This window comes from Limanda limanda, chromosome 16 (assembly GCF_963576545.1).
Source record: "Limanda limanda chromosome 16, fLimLim1.1, whole genome shotgun sequence".
NCBI lineage: Eukaryota > Metazoa > Chordata > Actinopteri > Pleuronectiformes > Pleuronectidae > Limanda > Limanda limanda.
The window spans coordinates 14,136,595-14,157,681 of NC_083651.1; the positions used below are offsets into that span (position 1 = coordinate 14,136,595).

At 43.5% G+C, this 21,087-nt stretch overlaps 2 protein-coding genes across 2 annotated transcripts; both read left to right on the top strand.

Moving 5' to 3' along the window:
- The first annotated feature begins 3,886 nt into the window (after positions 1–3,886).
- Positions 3,887–13,170, top strand: gja5a (gap junction protein, alpha 5a). Its single transcript, XM_061088579.1, has 2 exons — positions 3,887–3,911; positions 10,656–13,170. The coding sequence occupies exon 2, from the start codon at positions 10,760–10,762 to the stop codon at positions 11,915–11,917; it is 1,158 nt and encodes a 385-aa protein (XP_060944562.1). The 5' UTR covers positions 3,887–3,911; positions 10,656–10,759; the 3' UTR covers positions 11,918–13,170.
- A 1,334-nt stretch (positions 13,171–14,504) lies between these two features.
- On the top strand, positions 14,505–20,789 carry acp6 (acid phosphatase 6, lysophosphatidic). Its single transcript, XM_061088483.1, has 11 exons — positions 14,505–14,586; positions 15,885–16,110; positions 16,197–16,325; positions 17,090–17,220; positions 17,383–17,462; positions 17,551–17,638; positions 17,818–17,950; positions 18,709–18,809; positions 18,967–19,059; positions 19,144–19,309; positions 19,396–20,789. Exons 2-11 carry the CDS (start codon positions 15,892–15,894, stop codon positions 19,528–19,530), a joined length of 1,275 nt encoding a protein of 424 aa, XP_060944466.1. The 5' UTR covers positions 14,505–14,586; positions 15,885–15,891; the 3' UTR covers positions 19,531–20,789.
- The last annotated feature ends 298 nt before the right edge of the window (positions 20,790–21,087 follow it).

The window sequence follows — 21,087 nt, forward strand, 5'->3', positions numbered from 1 at the left end:
TTTGGACTGAGGACAACGTGTCACCACTCGGTGCAAAGTGCAGTAAATGGGTCTGCTTGACAGGAAGTCTGTGACAAAACAACATGCCAGTGCAATAATGGATCACTTAAGACGGTAATTCAGGGACAGTTTACGCAGAAGCACGAGTGAGTAACAGTTTGAGCGTGTGCTGTATGTGTTCGCCTCAGCTGGAGCAACCTTGACTTTCTCGTCTCTGGAGTTTAACGCTGCATTTCATTATGGTTTAGGCAGCCGCCAGTGGAGGACAGTGATGAGTTGGAGGGTGAACATGAGGTTGTGATGACCGTTCGGGAGCACGTGTCCATCAAGCCTGGCTTCCCTTGGACTGGAGTGAGGCAGGGCTGAAATGGGTCTGTGTCACGAGCAGGCAGGGGTCACGCTGGTGGTTTGGACAGGGAGGGCAACACTAATGCATCCTGGCAGCGGGGGCTTTTTCCATCAAACACTCAAGCACACATACTCAACATTCAAACACAGGAGCGCACCATAAACACCCGCAGTTGTTGTCACCCTTCTCATTGCTCAAGATCTCTCTGTAACCAACACTCTGAGACGTCATCCATGGCAGTACTTAGGAGAAGTGATGCGATTAAGTGAAGTCGTGGAACATGACTTCTTTGTAACAAATCTCTTCAGTCTGGAACTCTGCGTGAACGTTGTTCCACTTTTAAATCCATCCTGATGAGCGGCACAATGGAAACGAGAGAGTTGCATTTAAACTGCGGAAGGCTAAGTAATTAAGAATTTGCAGCAGAACATTTCCATCCCTTCAAACGACCGAAGAGGACTCAGGGGAAGTCCAAAGCTCCGTGGGCCTTTGTTTAAGGAACTTCCAAAATCACAATGAAGCCATGACCAGCAACCTTTTCAAGATGCAGGGTGGAAAACGATGATTTGGTCTCAGCATTAGTGCAACATGAGGTAGCACGAACAGAGCATGCACTGACACACTCCTTATAAATAGGCTTTATGCTGGAACTTTTTTTTCCTTGAAAGAGCAAGAAAGGAACTAATACAAGTCCAAGAACAGATGAAATATTTAGGAGGGATAGAGCAGGGATGATGTTTCAGGGTCATTGCTCCTGGCCAGAGGTCTGGCAGGGCTGGTCATGAGATCCCTATTACTCAGTTTTCCCAGTTATTTATACATGCAAAACCATTCTGTCTGCTCCCTGATCAAAGACACAGTTGTTTTAGAGGAGACTTCAGCATTTGAGATCTCTCACTCAGGCCATGTCATTGGTGGGACGAAGAAAATTGAGTCAATGAACAACAAAACAAATTCTGATTATCTTTGATTCCACGAGGCTGACAATTAATAATTCCTGAAATGGCAAATGGAAATAACCTTTTAAATGAGTTTAAGGTAGTTTAAACATTACAGAAGTTTGACCCTCATGTCTGTGTGGTTAACAGGAAGCTATACAACCAGGAGCCTGTAAGCTAATCTGGCTTTGTTCAACTTCTCCGCCCTCACTGAGCAGCAAATCCTCCGCAGGCTGGATGTAACATATCAATTCTGTAGCAGAGATCACATGTTTTTGTTTACATCCTATTGACACTGGTGTTGGATCTTTTCACCACCAACTCTCTTGACATTTCCATTGGTGACTTCCATGTATTTGGCTCCGCTTTTTCATCCAGATATATTTATTTTTTATTTGTTTTATTCATGTCTCTGTTGTGTGTTAGAAACGTCATCACACCCCCACCCATCCCATTTGCTCGCAGTAAATTCTGCATACACCTTCTCTGGAGAAACTGTGGAGAATCTCCGGAGTTCAGTGGAAGACTCAAAGCAGCTTAGGTCTTGTGTGTGGTTCCAAATACACAAAGTGTAACAATAACATATTAAGCTTTGCGTTCCCAATGATTTCTTGGATGGGTGCAGTTAATCAAGTGAAGCTACCCAGTTTCTGGCGGTAGCGTCATATTATGTTAACGTGAAGGTCTTAGAAAAATGTCCCCGTTTGGTTACATGAGCGCCTATTTCTTGACCAAGCGCTGTTCCTTTGTCAAATTAAGCTAAAGGCTAGCCATCTCCAGATAGGAGCATCATATCAAATTACCATTCACATGTGAGAAGAATTTATTTGGGGGGTCACGTCCCCAACTTTCTTCAACATTTACAGTCACTTGCAAGATGGTACCTGGGCTCACCATCTCCTGGAGGTATCATATGTTATATGTATGTGTAAGATTTGAGGAAATTTAACCTGGCTTGGTCCAACTTCTCCAACCTCACTGAGCAGCAAATCCTCCGCAGGCGGGCTGTAACATATAAATTCTGCAGAAGAGATCACATGTTTTTGTTTACATCCTATTGACACTGGTGTTGGATCTTTTCACCACCAACTCTCTTGACATTTCCATTGGTGACATCCATGTATATGTCTCTGCTTTAACATCCCGATGTATTTATTTTCTATTTGTTTTATTCATGTCTCTGTTGTGTGTTAGAAACGTCATCACACCCCCACCCATCCCATTCGCTCGCAGTAAATTCTGCATACACCTTCTCTGGAGAAACTGTGGAGGATCTCCGGAGTTCAGTGGAAGACTCAAAGCAGCTTAGGTCTTGTGTGTGGTTCCAAACACACAAAGTGTAACAGTAACATATTAGTAAAAACGTTGAGAACATAAACTCGAGTGATTAAATTCCTGTTTATTTCTTGGCTGGGTGCAGTTACCTGCTAGAATTGAGCTCAGCTTACCATCGGCTGGTGGTACCTTCATACTGTATCACCATGAGGATTGGACTGATTTCAAGGACAAGAGAAATATGCCATTGAGAGTAAAGTCACATTCGTTGTTGAACTTGTGCCGCCGTGCTTGCGTGTTCCCTCACCACATAATTTGAATGCCTGAAAGTCGGCCCTTTAGCAAGGAGGAATCAAACCTCGAAAGCCTTCCAGTATTTAATAATAGCGTGTATCTGCGGGCAGGCTCCAGCACTGAGAGATAATCCTGGCCTGAAACTCACACCACATACAGCAAGAGAGGGAACGGAGGAGGAAGGCAGCAAAGAGAAGGATGAGATCTTTAAGTTTTGCTTGTTACTCTTTGCTTGCATCCTAGATTTCAGTGTGGGGGGGTTTCAGAATGACACGAGCCCAGAGAGGAGAAGGAGAGAGCCCAGAGAGAAGAAATCAGGCTTTGAGGTAATATAACCATTATATTTCTGTCTTTATTTTCAGCTTCTGGAAACCCAAACATTCCATTAATTCATCAGTTTGATTTAGTTTCAACCTTTATTCAGAATGAAATCCACAAAACTTAAGTTGACACATCATCGACCTTTTGAAAAAATAAGACAGCACAGAAAGAATCAGTCACTGAATTCAATATTTATTTCTTTCATGTCTCGCCTTTACAGGGATTTCATTGTGCCTGGTGCGGTACAAGTGCAAAGGAGCACTCGGTAAATAGGAGCCCTCTGGAAGTTTACTCTGAGTGGAACTGCCATTGATCCCAGAAAACAATTCCACTTCCTCCCCTGTTGCCGGAAAATGCTTCCCAGCAAAAAATAGAGAACCAGGGATGTAAGAAGAAAAAAGGGAGGTGGTGGGGGAGAGAGGAGGAGGAGGAGGAGATAGAGGAGGAGGAGACAGAAGGCAGGGCCATGGGGGGGGGGACTCTCGTGATGCCCTTCTTTACTTCTCGTGCCCCCTGTGTTGACTAACAGTCTGGCTTTTGGACGACACTGAGCTCAGACACCCTTGTCGAGAGGCAGCTCCTGTCATTGTTCAAAAGAAGAAGGTGGTCCCTCCATCACACTCGTCCTCACCTGCCATCTGTCCAGAGTAAGACTCGTCTCACCAGGACCTCTGACATGGAGCCTCTACCTCTTTAGAAGCAGCCGCCCAGAAAACTCTCCAGCAGAACAGCAGGTAAGAAAGCAAATTAATTTATCACAAAAGTTAGAAGACTTGCAGATGTTTGGGTAAACGCTGTCAGCATCCCTCTTCAAAACTGTAGTTGTCCCTGAGGGAGACAGGACACAGTGTCTCAGAGGCCTGGTGTGTGTCTTTGCATCGTCCCAGTTGTCCAGGCAGGTACAGCTGCCCCCCCACTAACTCCCACTTCTTTCATCTCGCTCTGTTTGTCTTCTCCTACTTTGCCTTCTGTCCTCATAACTCCCACAAGAGTCAAATATATTCTAACAAAGTGGAGACCTTAAAAGACAGAGCCACCTGCAGTGTGCACAAACTGGATGAAGACTCCGAGAGACTTATTCCTGTCTCTTAACCACCGTAATATGCCAATATATTAAATATTGAGAAGTGTTTTGGCTCTAGCTAAAGCATGCAGTCATAGTGCTATTCTCTAATCTGAATTGATGATATGCATGACTAAAAGTAATCAAGTAATCAATCGACCAATAATGGAAAAATGCTGGAAAACTGAAGAAAAAACCCCCCATATTTTTTATTAAGGAAGGTGGCCAGCTCACAGGTAAACAAAAAGACAAAGTAGGGGAAAGCAGCACACAAATTTAAGTCTAATGTAATGTCTATATTAAAAAACTAATGTCAGAATATCCTAAGAAAAAATATCACTATGACAAAGTAGAAATACTTCATAACAAGTAAAACCTTTTGTTCATAATGTTGCTCAACAGTATGTATAGTTAAAAGTACTCCCTATGTGTAGATAAAATGTCTGCATATCTGTCGTACATTATACTTTAAGACTTGATTATCAGTGTTTTAACAGATTTAATGTTACAGTTTGACATTTACCTATTTCTTTTCTGGTATAATTTACAAAATAACAATCAATCAAATATAGTTGTATAAATATAGAGGAATAAAAAGCACACAGTGTAATTTCTGAAATGAGATTGAGGATAAGTATTAAAACGTTCAAGTAAAGTTCATGTACCTCAGAGTGCTTATCTACGCTGTTAGAGTCATTTCAAAGATGTTAATAATCCACCACTTCTCAAAAGATAGATTCGTAAAAGTGACGTGATTCAAGATTTTGTTTTAAAAGCCATTAAAGTCACAGAAGGATCATCGCTTCACTGAGCAATCTGAGCCAGAGCCAAAGTTTTTACATTTGACACTGAGGAAAGTCTGACACTAAAATGGAATCAGCATTGTTGCAATAGTGTGAATAAAGTGTCCTTAATAAAAAATAATCCAATACATTATTACATTTTATCACAAATAAGATAGACTTGAAATGATGAAAACCATAACAAATATCTAGTCTGCCACTCTCCAGGAATAGCAGCAATCCAGATATTTCAGTCAGCACGCGTCTTACACAGAACTTTCCTCCATGAAAACGCCTCGCAGCTGTCTCCCCTGACAGCTCCAGTGTAATGCCATATGCAGCCAAACAATGGATCATAGCAGGGCTGTGGGTCTGTGTACAGTATGTGGGCAGATGAAGAGCCAGACAGCCATGTAAGGTAGCAGGCAGCACATCGGCCCGCCGGCTTCTGCTGGTGTGACTGATATATGGCAGCCTAGATCCACGCTGGCCTGTAAGGGCTCGACGACAGGTGACTCACACGAGTGGGACGTTTTCTCCCTCCCGTCCCACATCAGACGCACTTTGTAGGTCACACTCGCCCCGAACCCCCCCTCTCGACCAGACCCCGATACAGCTAAACTTAAACGTGCTCATCCTTGACCGTGATGCCGGCACTCGTGGGGCCGAGCAGCAGTTCAAGTTGGAGAGGCACGCTCCAAATGTAACGGTTGAACTTCAACACATTAGTGCAAATAGTCGTTCCAACACAATAAACAGGCCTCATCTCTCCCCATCAATCTCTTCATTATGCCTCAGCCCAGACATCAGTATTGATCCCTCGGGCTGGTGGTAATAAAAGTCACTGAGCTGCATTCTGGGTATGTTTGGCATCTTGTGTGCAGATCTGTTGATTTGAACTCAGACTGACGGAGCTTTTGTACAGAGAATCGAGCGGCTGTGTGGTTTGGTTTGACTTGTTCCGCGAGCTCGAGCTGTGTCTGTTCCACTGAAACACTGCTGAGCTGTCACAACGCTGCGACTTTAAGTGTCGCTGGCAAAGATATTTTGGTTCGAGAGCTGCTGGCACATGGGCTCCTTGTTTGGGATCATTTAATACGAGCAGCGACGTACAGTTTGTTTATCTTAGTTACTCTACTAAATCAGGGAATCTCCTATTGAGTTATTAACAATCAAGGTAATTTAAACAACCAACAATGAAGCAAAGCCGAATCTGGCTCGGAGGCAGTTTGTGGATTCGAACATTAACTATTTATTGGATCGTGTTGTGTAGTTATGGTGTTTAAAAGAAAGAGGAGGCATTAAGTTTAAAGATGATTATCGCAGGATTGTTTTCCCTTTTAGACTATTAAAAAGCCCATTCAATATTATTTTACTTAAAATGGTGATGACTGTTCGATTTAGTTGGTAAATCTCACAGTCAAGAACAAGAACATTAATTCTTGTAATTAACGCACGGCAATGGATTCCATAAAATACCCAAATAAATGAGGTGATCCTGAGCTGGAGCCAGTTATATGAATGTGTACTATTAAAGGTGGTCTATCGCCTTAGGCCACCACGCCAAATTTGGCTCTCTTAAATATTTTTAGATTTCAACTTCAGGGGCCCCTCCATTGTGAGTCTGTGTGAGCAAATATTTCACTCTAGAAGATGTCAAAATACTGTTGACGTTTTTTTCTGGGAAATAAATGACTTTTCTCTTTCTAATGAGCAAGTACATTCACTTGCCAGACAACATGGTTTTTAGGGCTGGCGCGTTGAGATGTGATGGAAGATTGCCAAAAAATCTCCTCAATCTCCAGCAAATCCTCTCACGCATGTAATAACACAACTGCACTTTTCCTTCCACTGATGTTCGTCTAAACATAGGTTCAAGGGAAGCAGGCCAAGGAACTGACACCGCCATCGGCTAATTGTCTGTGTTTTTATGAGGATGTCGTGGAGACGGCAGTGTATCCTGGTCCTCGATGAGGATCCGGAGTCTGTCAAACGTGGCACATGGAGCTGAAAGTTGTACATGATCCTGGTCTGTGGATTCACTGCAGGCGGAGGGGAACCAGTGTTGGGGACACAACTGTTCAAACTCATAGGCAACTTTTATTTTACTTTCTCTGTTGTTAACTACAAACTGAAGACTTAGAAATGTTGGAAATGCAAATAATAATGACACTCACATTCCATGAAACTGAGCTTCACTTTCAACTGTGCAGTAAAACACATCGTGATACGCTGCTATAAAACTTTAAACCCCTGCCTGAGGGGCCGTCTCATCCCACACTGAAGGAGAGTCACTGCCCTCTAAGGTAAAACCGTGTCCAGCCGGCCGCAGAATTTATCGCTGTGCTACAGGGTGGAGAAAACAAACTGCCTTTATTCCTGTAGCTCTGCAGCAGCCGTCACTCCACACTGGTGCAGTTTGGTGGCTGCGTTTTCTTTCCCTTTACCTCTGTTAGCTGCCTGGCTGCCGTTCAGACCAGCTGAGTGTCAGTAGACATCTGAACGGAGAGAGTCGAACACAGCCACATTCACTGGGGCCAGTTTGACCGTGAAGTGGTGAAATCACTGCAGTTCTTGGCTGCACGGCTCCTACAGTGTCCGCTTTGTCACTTTGTCACAACAGTTTATCATATCTCTACGACACCTTTCCGAAACGTGACGCCCACGTGATATCATCCCATGACGCTGGGATCAACGTCAATAGACGTAAGTCAGACGTGCAATCTGCTCCATTTGCGCAGTTCACCGTTCTGAACGCCTCATAACCAGATTGTCCATTACTCCTCCTTTGCTCTACCGCAGAAATGATAAACAAATATGACAGCCGGGACGCTCCACAGGCAAACCAGACGGCTCAGCACAGGGCACGATGTGTCTCAGTAAATCCCCGGTTATTGCCGGGCTATCCAAATGCCAACCGGAGTGCAGGTATCACAGAGACAGTGGTGGCAAAAATGTGTTTTAGAGCCCAGAGGTTCTCTTGGCTGCCGCTTTGTCAACCTCCCCTCCCCGTCCCTTTAATACCTTGTCCCTCTTGTCCTTCGGAAATCATATTGTTTGAGATTGCTTCCTCTGAGAACAGGAAGGGGTAGTCGAGGGAAAGAGACGGAGACGAAGACAGCTGCCTTTTTCCTGGCAGGTCTCATATTGTCATGTTTAGCGCTTTCCCACGACTATCGTGTTTCTGTTTATTGTTTTCATATTGTATCGGTATAAGTATGATGGCCAAACAGTCCCCTTATGAAACCACATTGAGATAACATTACATGTAATTTTGTGGATGCTTTTATCCAAAGCCACATACATAGAAATTCTATGAGAGGCCATTAAGAGGTTCAGTATTTTGCCCAAGGGAACTTAGATTGGGAAGACTGAGGATTGAACCGGCAAACTTCTGGTTGGAGGATGACTATATGGATTTTAATTTGGATCTGCACCAAATCGCACACACTCGTAAATATCAGTCCCCTAAATATACATGAAAATGAAGTGAAAGTGAAAATACTTGTAAATTGCTGGATCCATTACCTGATCCACACCAAAATGTATTGGACCCCCTTTACCCACACTACACCTTTCCACCATGTTTCGTGATCATCCGTACTGTAGTTTTTACGCAAAAGATACTAAACTGATTTCCTTGAAACTTTATGGGCCGGTGTGTCAGGGGGCTGACCCAAGAAAAAAACCTGTTACTTTCAGATAAATAGTTCCAGATAAACGGGAAGATCCACAGATATTTGTCCAGCTCATTTGACAAAGCAAGATGGTGCATTGCCTTGGTGGAGATATACACACTTTCCGAGCAGCATATTTTACATTCAGGAGCATGTGATGATATTTCAGATCACATATTTGAACTTTGAATCAGTCCAGGAAGAGATTTCTTTGTTGCCAGGGTCTGAGTAAGTGCGGAAAACCGTTGTCAGTAATATCAGATAAAATACATGACCAATTTAATGTGTACCTCCTGTTATTGTGCAGGCTGTACACCTCACCTCCTTCCCCCAAACTCCCGCTCTGTTTCTGATTTATTCCATTAAAGATCATGAGCTTTATCCGATCAAGCCTCTGGCGAGTTCTCTCAGTTCCCAATTCCCTAAACTGAACGTCCAACTGGTTTCCACAGGTGACCAGTTAGCGGGTATTAGGTGCATAACCGGAAAACAAGTGTCACACCACAAACTTTCCTAGGCTGTGCACCGGGGTTTATCAGCCTTGGGCGTGGTTGGAGTTTCCTCTCCCACATGTCCTGGCCGGGGTGTTTTATTTGCCACCTCCCCATGTTGTACAGATAAAGAGCACAACGCTTTGATTTTCCATCTTATTGCCATATATATACTTCACAGAGACACAGAGGGAGGGGGAGAGACAGACAGACAGAGGGTCATTTTCATTTAGACCATCTCTCTCTCTCTCTCACACGCACACATACAAAACCGGGCAGGCAATTCAGATCCCGGCACACACAGTGGACTATATAGCAGGATCTCTGTGGGGACATGGGAGCGGCCGCTTATGGATCACACATGGAGGGAGAGGAGGGATGGTAAGAGATAACATCAACTCCCCGTTTGGCTTTTTTTCACTCTCTGTTAGTGTAATTATTATACTGTGTATCTTTTCCTGTAGCTGGCACACCATTAAAATACCAGTTTGTCTTAACACACGGCTATTGAGGAATGTATATGTTTTCTATGGCTTTGCCGTGGAGGGCGGTTACTTCAGATGTGTGTGACGTGTTGGAAAAACCTGTCAAAGTGTAACTCTCAGCCGTTCTTTCTTTATGTTACAACTCGTCTGCTCTTTGAGCTCTAATTGCGTAGTAAAAAGCTGGAAGTAGGCACATCAACACGGTGCATATAGATGTCCTAGGTCGTCCCTCAGTGGAGTTTGATGGGTTTTCTTAACCCCTTGATGATGGGGGGGTCATTTGTGGCGTCCATAAAGCCGTCTCGTGAACTGCCTTATAGGGTCATTCTCGGCCAAGACTGTCACTGCCATGTTAGGGTCATACCCAAACTATCACACTCGTACATAAACAGACACGCACCACATAGATGGAGGAGTCTGATTGATGCTTGGAGATGGTTTTGATTTTGCAGCTGGTACGAGGGTTTCGTGGTTGCAGTGGACATCAAAGTCCTGTCGTTGTGAGTGACGTCTGCTGGTTAACGTGCCACAGGCCAGATGGAGCTCAGGCAGGGTCACGGCATTAGGAGGACAAAGTTTTCCCGCTTTGATTTGCCCAGCGGCGGCCAGTTAACCTCTGTCTGTCATATGCAATTTGGAATGGGAAAAGAAGGAATTTTAGAAAAACAACAACACACGTAACATAATATGACCTATTTTTCTTAAAACAACTAGATTATTTACTTTTATGTGACTTCTGAACTTCCTCTCCCTCCCTCATCCTGTCCTTCTCTTTCTCTCATGGGAAAATGGCTGTTCTCATGCCATAGTGTCCAGTCCTCAAGCAATATACAGACAGAGAAGCTATTTTTATGTATATGATGCCACACACAAACAGGCCGAGGTCATTTCATCAGCACGAATGAGCAGGACCTATGACTGATTAACTGTATTTATCTTTTTTTCCTTCTCTCCCTTCTTCCGTCCCCTCTCCACCCCAGTGACTTCACCTTTTCACCTCCACCAGCTCCTCATCTTGAACCCTCTCTCCTCCCGCTCTGATCTCTGTGTCTCAGGTGTGTGTGTGCCCGGCCTGTGAGCAGCGATGGGGGACTGGAGTCTCCTGGGGAATTTCCTAGAGGAGGTCCAGGAAAACTCCACTTCAGTCGGAAAGGTCTGGCTCACCATCCTCTTCATCTTTCGCATCCTTGTGCTCGGCACAGCCGCCGAGTCCTCCTGGGGCGACGAGCAAAGCGACTTCCTGTGTGACACTCAACAACCGGGTTGCACCAACGTGTGTTACGACAGCGCCTTTCCCATCGCCCACATCCGTTACTGGGTGCTGCAGATTGTTTTCGTCTCCACGCCATCCCTCATCTACATGGGACATGCAATGCACACGGTGCGCAGGGAGGAGAAGCGGCGGAGGATAGAGCAGGAGGAGAGGGAGGGAGGAGGTGATGGTGAAGGAGACCTGGAGGGGGAGAAGGAATACTTCCAGCAGAAGGAGAGCGTGAAGGAGGTGAGACCTGTTTCTAATGGGATTGGTCGTATTCGCCTGAGAGGAGCGCTGCTGCAGACTTACGTCCTAAGCATCTTGATCCGTACAGTGATGGAGGTGACGTTCGTGGTGGTACAGTACATGATCTATGGGGTGTTCCTCAAAGCACTGTACCTGTGCAAGTCATGGCCCTGCCCCAACCCTGTCAACTGCTACATGTCCCGGCCCACAGAGAAGAATGTCTTCATCATCTTCATGCTGGTGGTGGCCGGCGTGTCTCTGCTGCTCTCTATTTTGGAGCTCTACCACCTCGGCTGGAAGAGCATGCAGAGGTGCGTACGCAGGAAAATTATACACAGGAACAACCAGAGAGCAGTGACAGTGGCCGCTACTGCAGCCTTGGAGCTAATCGGCCCACCGAGGCCCCCAGCCACCTGCACCCCACCCCCTGACTTCAGCCAGTGCCTGGCAGCACCGAGCTCCATGAACCCCATGACCTCCATGGCCTCGCATCCCTTCAACACCAGGATGGCACTGCAGCAGAACTCGGTCAACTCGGCCACCGAGCGGCATCACAGCTGCGACAACCTGGAGGACGAGGAGGACTTCCTGAGGATGAGATACGACCAGGCACACATGGAGATGCCCAACAGTTGCTCCCCATCCCCCAAGCTGCACTCCGGCTACATGAAGGACAAACGCCGCTTGAGCAAGACCAGCGGGAGCAGCAGCCGGGCTCGCCAAGACGACCTGTCAGTGTAGAGAGAGTGTGGAAAGACTGACTGACAAGGAAGAAGAGGAGGGCGGGGTGGACCTTTCAAACCAAGATAAAGTGACTTGTGAAGGTTTTAATTCTGAATGAGGAAGAACTACACAAACTCTGGCATTTGGGCCTGACACTTAGCCGTCGGGCCTACAGACTGTGGAAGGCTACAGAAGATGGACTGAAAAGCCACATTATGAAGGAGATCTGTGAGTGGACCATGTGAACTTGACTTGTGAAAGCTCTGTGAGCAGAGATATTAAAAAAAGGAAAAAAACTGATAACAAAACTGCAAAAGGAAAACAATGTTGAAATGAGACCAGGGTAACAGGTGCGATACCTGTGACTATTGCACATTTTTATGTTTTACCATAAAAACTAACGGAGTGAAAGAGACCAGAGTGAGGTGCTGCATGGCGCTGGGTGTGAGCGGACTTAGGGAATCGTTCATGATAAAAAAAACTATTACACACATCTCAACTATTCAATTAATTCTGGATCAGCCTGTGAGTTTAACGATCAAGAGTTTTTTCTCCCACAGCAACAGTTACACAATGCAAAGAAAACAGACACTTGATGTACAATAAACTGTGAAGCTTGCTGCATATTTGCAGTGAATGAAGGTTAAGTGCCTTATGAAATATAAAGATTAAGAAAACATCAATATCCAACACATTCTTTTTTTTTTCAAGAGCCATTTTACCTTTAATGAAACGCCTTTTTGACCTGGTAACCTGATTGCACTACACAGCACCTGCAGGTCAACAATCGAAAATGTTACTGAACAATAATAATCTGAACGAGTGTGAGTGAAACTTTATTCATTATTCATATGTTTGACAAGGGCCTTGTGCAGAGGTGGTAGAGAGAATGTAGCCAGTTAAAGGAAAAGAGAAGGTCCTGCATGGGCGGCGGCTAAGAGATGATCCAGCCACACGGTGGCAACATTGCACTAAAGTTTTTCACTTGTTTTTCTCCTGGAGCCATTAAGCACATACTGAATTTGTCCCTATGCAATGTATGTTTTGGTCCATTTCTTTGAATGTGTTTCATTTCATTTCTGTTGTCTGTTTTTATTGTTAACAGTTTGTGAATGAACATCCTTGAAAAATTGAGTTTTTTTTCGTTTTATCCTACATATCCACACAATAATCATTCTGCTAAGAAACCAGAGATCTAGAGCAGTCTGCTGTGCGCTCACTGCAATTGATTCACAGACATTAATGCAACAAATGTCTTCACTAACCCATCGCAACTCAATAAATCATCAATTGTCAAACTGTTGTTCTCAATATGTGTGATTTTATTCTAGAATATAGGACAAGACGGTGAATATTACTTATATGTTTGAATTTAAGTTACAACTGCAATTTATTAACTTGGTCAGTGTTCTTAGATTTCAGCGTTTTCTACATTAATATATACATATTTATATGTTTTTACATGTATTCAGATGAGAGACATCAGTGTATTTATCCAGATTCAGAGTAAATATCACTTGTTCAAAGATATTAGCACTCTACACGTGCAAGTTTTTTAACACACAGATCTCTGCATTATATTATGAGAAATTTACATAGATGTTGAAAAACACCCAATCTCACAATGTTAAAGAAATAGGCAATTATATTCCTGGGGAGCTGCAGGTAACAGATGGTGGAAGATGGGGTGTCTGTACAAACTTATGGGCTCTATAAAAAAGTGGAGCTCTGGTAACTAACTTAACTTCTCAACAGTGGATGCTTCCATTTAGTTTCTTTTTTGTAGGATTTCCCAGTTTGTTTGTATTGTTGATTTCTCCCCAAAATTATCTTTTTTTTTAAATACTAGTCAACTTGATGTTCAAATTGGACACATATTATTTACCAGGCACACTTAACTCATGTTGTAGAATATACTCTTCTTTTATTAATACAGATATACAAAAAAATCATAAATGCAATATTATTTTTCGATATGTTATGTATATTTGTATGTTGTGTTGATATGAAGCGTTAATATTCATTTTATAAATGTATTTACAAAATGCAATAAAAAAAAAAACATTTAAAGTCCCCACAAAGTAGTTTATCAGTTATGAATAACTTTTGCAGATACACACATCATACCCATATCCTATCAGTTGGTATTTATGAGCTTTTATATAATTTTGTATAAATACAGAAAATAATCACTACACATGAGATGGTAATTATCTTTTATATTACAGACCCTATTTAGTTCAGTTGATTTATACGTTGTCATTGTTTTCATTGGTCTCTGAGTTCAAGTCTCAATTCCTTTAATATCAAAAATCTGCTTAAAACGTGCCAAATTGTATTATTATTATTAATATTTGTATTATTAGTAGTAGTATTATCATTATTATTACTTACTTCCTGTAGATGGCAGCAGGAGACTTTGATGTTTTTTCTCCAACGCAAATCTTCGAAGCGACGAAGAAGAGGAAGGCCAATCATATAACACTGATGTAGGGAAATGTAGTTTTAACCTCCCAGCTTTCACGTTGACTGATACAGCAGAGTGGCAGCTGCTGCCCTACAGTTCCCGGCATGCCTTTCGGCGTGACCCCCTGGCTGCAGTCAACTGATGAATGAACTGATCTGATACTCAACTCCGAGTTGTTGTTTTCGAACGCGAGCAGCTCGACGCAGGTTTTAACATCAAGGTAAGATACGTGAGAGCAGAGACACACGTCACATGTTCCGTCAGGGATCAGACAGATCGTGTTAGCCTGTTAGCATGTTAGCACTGCACACAGACTTCCTGTACGTGCTACTGTTAGCATCAGCTCTGTAGAAACGTTTAAATTGTCCAAATCATCGTTATTTGATAAAAGTTTATTGTTGGACTCCTGCTGAGCTTGTTGGAGTGTTATAATGTTCAGGTTCGTCTTTATGCCACTTTTCTAACAAGCAGAAACCCCTAGTAATGTGCTGGAGCTAACTGCTTCATACCTGCTGCTACTATAGACAGGTAACTGGTACATCATCTTCATCATCTTCATCATCGTCAGTTGGTTTACCAGGGAGTGTCAGTGATCATTCAGCTCAGCAGGGTGGTGCATAACAAGTGTCACAGCTTGACATAGAGTTCAAACTTTCCCCTCTAACAAACTTTTCAAATTAGTCTGTTCAAGTCTGTCAATGTGCAGAAATTGAATCTGCAACTATTTTCTCGACTGTTCAATCAAAGTCAAATTTTCAAATATTTAAGACGTGATTCCAGGCTCCGTGGGAAATGTGCTGCTTCTCTGCTTCTCCATGTTGCTGTTAACGTGATATTTCTTCTTGGATCATTGATCGACAGTTGACCTCTTGAGCCCGATGACGTAGCTCTCTTATGTTTTACTGGCAAAACAATGAATTGATTAAATTTTCACATTTGTTGATAATTAAATGAATCTGATCTTCAGTCAAAACCTTTTTTAAGACTTTCTAATTCAACGGTCTCTGATTAAATGTGATGAACTTTTTTACAATTCATTTCAGAGACCATGTGATTTATCAATCAAGTGAGAAAACAGTGTTCATTTTATTCTACGTTAATAAAATATGTATGAAACGGTTGAAATGGTTAGTCCATTAGAAAACAAAATCTGCAACGTTTTTAATGATTGATATATTTTCTGTTAAATAACAAAGATTTCTGCCTTCCTTCCTTTTTAAGACGAATGTTTCTATTATAATCAACTGAATTTCTTTAGGTGGCCTGGAAAAAACAATATGTTGACATTTGTTACATAATTGATAATGAAACTTTCGCTGCAGTTGTGCTACGCAACACAGAGGAAGTTTGATCTGCTGTGTAAACTTTGGCTCTGAAGAAAAACTTGAGAAAAACTCTGAAGCCTTTTTCTCAACACCAGCAAAGATAACATCTCTGTTCCTATTGCTAAATATTAACATATTTTTTGTTAATATTAACCCTGTCAATACTAAGCCTATCTGATGCTTCTGTTCACAGCACAGCCATGAGGAATCTTTGGACAAAGGCCGGTGTTTTTGGTTCAGTGTCCGTAGCTTTTGGCTCGATGCTGTGGTCCCAGAAAAGCACCTACTCCAGCCCGGTTGCCTCCAGTTCCACGGCTACTGACCCGAATCCCAGTTCTCCCTACGATCTAAAACTGGTCCAAGTCCTGTTCAGACATGGAGCTCGAACCCCGTTAAAGTCGATACCTGACGTGATGGAGGTAGGGCTCGTTCTCCTCTTTGTTAAGTACTTGTGCTGAAGATAAATGTGAAGATAATTAACAACTGGGCACATTTGTCTCGGCAGGTCCAGTGGCTGCCGACGCTCTTGGAGCCTCCAGCTCACACAGCCATCAACTACGTGGTGACGGATCTTCACGGTGGCCCCAGGCCCTCTGCACCTGTAGAAGACAGCTATCGGAGAAACATACTGACTGTGAGTAGCTGTCACTAGTTCAGTGAGTCAAAGAAGGCAGTGTGGGAACAACATTTTATCGCAGAAACTTGCGTAGCTGCTTCTGAGGCTTTTTGGGAAGGTCGTCACTGAATATGTACACAAACCCCGGTTTTATTGCAATATTGTGTAGAGTTTTAACTGATAAAGTACAAACCGAGGCCTTTGTCAGAGCAGACGTTCAGACGCGTCACAGCAGCAGGTGTAAACATTAACATTGACTTAACCTGACATTGTGCAATCTGTCACAGTTAACCTGGACACTCCCTGTGGTTAGAGAATCGTCAGCCCAGTCGATTCAGCTGTGCTTAACATGTTATGAAAGGTTAATGTCTGTCAGTGACAATTGATTGAAAAGACAGGAAGCGTCCTGCGGATACAGAAAGTACTTCTCTCCCATTTGAATTCATTAATTCCCCTCACCGCCTCTAGTGGCCACGAATATGTATTACAAAGATGCAATACGACCCTGGACCAGCTTCATTCATCCTCCTGCTAGCTGTAATACTTCTGAACTGGGAGTAGAGCTTCCCAGTGGGGTAGCGTCCCATCTGCCTGCTGCTGTGTCCATGGAAATGTTCGATTTCAAGCATGTTCTGCTTTTTCTAAACTAAATCCCGCAGCGTGAACTCCTGCCAAGCGTGTGCTGGCCTCGCTTTGGGCTCCGGCACGCGACGGGAGGTGTGTGTGTCCGTTGGGTCGTACCTGTGAGTAAAACCTGATCCCTTTTGTCGTGCTCCTGGCAGGGTGGCGCCTTCCCCGGTCAGCTGACCACGGTGGGCATGCAGCAGCTGTACGAGCTCGGCACGAGGCTGAGGAGGAAGTACATCGAGGAGACTCCCTTCCTCGGCTCCACTTTCAGTCCGGCTGAGGTCTAGTAAGTGTTGCACATCTTGACAGGTAGAAAGAGCACAAACAACTTACCGGTGCCCCACAGTAACGTTTGGTTTGTGAGTTCCGTGCAAAGGATATCAGACTAAATGCTTTTCTATTTTTAAGTTGGCTGCCTTCCATGACCCCCTTTTTTTTCCATTTTTAGTGTGCGCTCTACTAACATTGTGAGGACCATTGAATCTGCCAAGTGCCTGGTTGCAGGGCTCTTTCAGCAAAAACAGAAAGGTAGTGCAGACACCCTGATGTGCATAATGCTGTTTATTCATCTCAGGATTTCATCTCACCCTTATATCATTTTCTCCTCAACTTGCAGAAATTGTTCACATATTAACAACGGGGGCTGAATCTGAAATCCTGTACCCGAACTATCACGGATGCAAACTGCTCAAACTCCTCGGCAGGTATGTAGAGTGAAATCTCCTCGTGCCCAGCACACAGTCAGGCCTCCTGTGAGTTTCACCACCCAAAACTGGAACCTTGAATAATGTGCTGTGCAAAATTATAAGCAGAGTTGAGATGCCCCTGACAGGTTGTCATGGTGTATCTGTGTTTCGCGGCTGACACTGTGTGTTCTGTGCAGCCACCGCTGGGCAGAGTCGTCCACTCTGCCAGACATCGCAGTCGACCTGCAGAGCATCCAGAGCGTGCTGGGCATCGCCGCTCACCAGCACGTCGACTTCATCCTCATTAGGGACGACATGGTTGCCAGAGAGGTGACACTGCCACATCACGATTCCTGTGACTTTTATTAGCTCCCACCACTAGCTATCAGAACACATAGAACTATTATGAAGATGCCGAGTAGGCTGCAACCTGCAGAGATTCAACATATTTTAGAAAGTAAAAAAACCCAGATTCAGCAGGACTTGAGTTTTAAATTGTTTTCACTAATTTCTCCTTATTTAAGATCATTTAAAATAAGAGCATAGATGTCAAATCTAAAGACTTCTATCAGTGAAAGAAAATCATCAGTGCACTTTTTTCAAAGCTAAAATATGAGTGATTTCAGATTTCGGGGGGGAGGGTACTTTTGTAGATGTTCAAATGTATTCATTTCAGGGTGTAACAGTGCACAATGAGACCACTACACAATCTGAAACAAGACAGAGGGGCGGTCCATACTGAGCTTTGCTGAATTTACTAATTTAATTTCTTTAATTTTCCTTATCAGGCAAAACCAAATCATGAAGACCTGCCTTTTATTCTCACTAATTATGTTCAGATCCACCTGGCATCAGTTACCACTCATTCAAATGATTAGACCATTTCATACGTTCAGCCACATTCTATTCAAACACAAAATAAAGGAAAATTCTTTTCCTGGGGTTTTTCTACAATAGACAGCATTTCATAAAAATAATTATGGGGGGGAAATGAAAAAATATCTCATAATGTGCCAGAAACTGGATGATTTCTTTGTCTGCCGGCGCTGAACAACACGGCTGACTGTCTCGTTTCTGCACATCAACAGACACACGGCCTCCCCTGTCCGCCGGTGCTGGACACCTGGAGGGACACAGTGGAGCAGAGAGCTGTGGAAATGATCTGCCATGTCTATGAACCCAGCAAGAGGTTAGATTTAACTAAGTCAACAGAGGATGGACCCTGTCAGAAGGGGCAGATTCACGGTTTCACAATAACCCTCTATCTCTGTCGATAAGGAGAATTCACACATAGTTTAGTATCGGGTTCAACGGCTCAATTCTTTCTTCTGCTGTGCTTCTGGCAGGGAGAACCTGCAGCTGTGCGTGGGACCACTCCTGCACACATTGTTGACCAACCTGGACGAGAAAGTGCAAGGCACCTCATCGGAGCCAAACAGGTTGGACACCTCAGGACCAACACACCCAGTCACACACATCACCGGCTGTGTTTGGCCTCTGTTAACATCCTCTCTCTCTAACAGGAAGATGTTTCTGTACTCTGCACATGACACCACATTGATCCCCTGTCTGATGGCTCTGGGGGTTTTTGACATGAAATGGCCACCGTACGCGGCTGACATCACCCTGGAGATGCACCAGCACCGACAGACCAACGAGGCCTTTGTCAAAGTGTCATACATAGACCAGGTACGTGGGTGACAATGTGTCCACAGTCGTCTTGATGAGCCGTTGCATTTCTTTGGTATTGACTCAAGTTGCCTGTCTCTCTTTAGGATCTACTTATTCCAGGTTGCAGTGGAGTCTACTGCCCCCTGCAGGAGTTTAAGGAGGCCCTCTCGGCGGTCTCCATGAGCTCAGAACTCTACCAGTCACTTTGTAACAGCACAGGAGGTTTAACCGAGCCCTGAGCCCACGACACGCCGTCGCCCCTGGACACAGCTCCTCACGACATTAAACCCCGACACCCGCATCATGTAGTTTTTTTTTTCACGTTTTTTCCGTTTACATGCTATTATCATTATACCTCACTGTCAGACGACACTGTAGAAAGTCCTGCATTACAGCCTCGTTCCAGCCTATTACAATTATCTGATATCACATGCTTAGCACATCAGTGTGTGTTGGCCTTGTGATAAAGGGCGGTGTTATTACTTGTGTTCCTTATTGTCAACACATCCCAAAGAACTACAATGAAACCAGGGTTGTCTAAAATGATCAAAGTAAGGATTCCCCTCCATACAGGATAGAAACTTTAACCGTAATGGGCCACAACATTTCCAACTCAGTCGAAAGCTCAACATGAAACACGAGTGAAGCACAACAGCATTAAGCCGAACCAACTATGCAGGGAAAGATGCGCTGATGGAATTACACTGCCACATTATTTTATGTTTACATTTGGCAAATTCAAACTGGCTCCTCTCGGCAAAAATTGGAAGTGCTATTAAAACAGATCAAACACATGGTTTGATTTTAAAAAAGTTATTTCTTAAAATGACTAGTCTTAGTGAATGGTTCTCGGACATGGGGAGTAATGTATGCTTAGGTTTGTTTTATAAAGGAACATATCCTCTGTAATGGTTTTCGGACAAGCATCTTGAGTTATCGAACAAGGAAGGCGTTTGGCACAAAGGAGTAAACTGAATCAACAGTTCAGAGGATCAACTGCAACTGAAGCTCTTTTGGGGATTTGTTGACAAGAAAAATACTGAGCATAATCTGACTTTTGCTTCAAAGTTTAAACCTCAACTGCACTTTAATCTTCACAGCAATAATCTTTAAGGATGAATCAAGCGGCATCATTATATCTGACTGTTAATGCTGTCATTGTGTTCATTTAATTCATTCTTATCCAGTCATTCCTTGGGGTAATTCCAAACATTTCATGTACTGTATCTGAAGTGTATGAAGTGGATTGTTCATTTGTGTGGAGATGGACTTCTCCATAACCACGTTAAACCTGCAGAAAGGGAATTACTCTGTATGTTGAAGACTAAGTTGCCTTTTTGTGGGGATTTGCTGGTAGTAACGGACACAGTATAATGTATGAACACATGCCCATTACATGTTTCTGTGTTACAATGACATGTAAAATACCTCATCAGTGGAAGTTTCCAATGACCAGTGGCATAACATGTAGAGTTTGATTTGTGGGAAATAAAGAATTTAATCAGTAGAGTATTTTATTTTTTTGGAGCCAGTCATGTACATGACTCTGAAATATTCAGACCAGCTAAGTCAATTAGTTTGAATGCGTCAACATGCTCCCATCTATTTGGTAAGTGTGGTGTCCTCTGAAAATAGCTCTTGCTAAGGCACTTCCAGATAAAATGTCTACATGGCAACGCTCCATCTTGGTATAACTTGTTCCTGCTGAATGTCGGTGAGCCGGTTCAACAGTACAATGACAAAAGACACCTCCCAGTGCGCTTAACTTGACTACATGCAAGTAGAGCCACGTAGAC

Bases quoted from the DNA above. Each gene is read 5' to 3' on its own strand.
- gja5a (XM_061088579.1), top strand. From the start codon at position 10,760: ATGGGGGACTGGAGTCTCCTGGGGAATTTCCTAGAGGAGGTCCAGGAA.
- acp6 (XM_061088483.1), top strand. From the start codon at position 15,892: ATGAGGAATCTTTGGACAAAGGCCGGTGTTTTTGGTTCAGTGTCCGTA. The intron at 16,326-17,089 runs GTGAGTAGCTGT...TGCTCCTGGCAG, and splicing joins ATCGGAGAAACATACTGACT to GGTGGCGCCTTCCCCGGTCA. The intron at 18,810-18,966 runs GTTAGATTTAAC...TGCTTCTGGCAG, and splicing joins GTCTATGAACCCAGCAAGAG to GGAGAACCTGCAGCTGTGCG.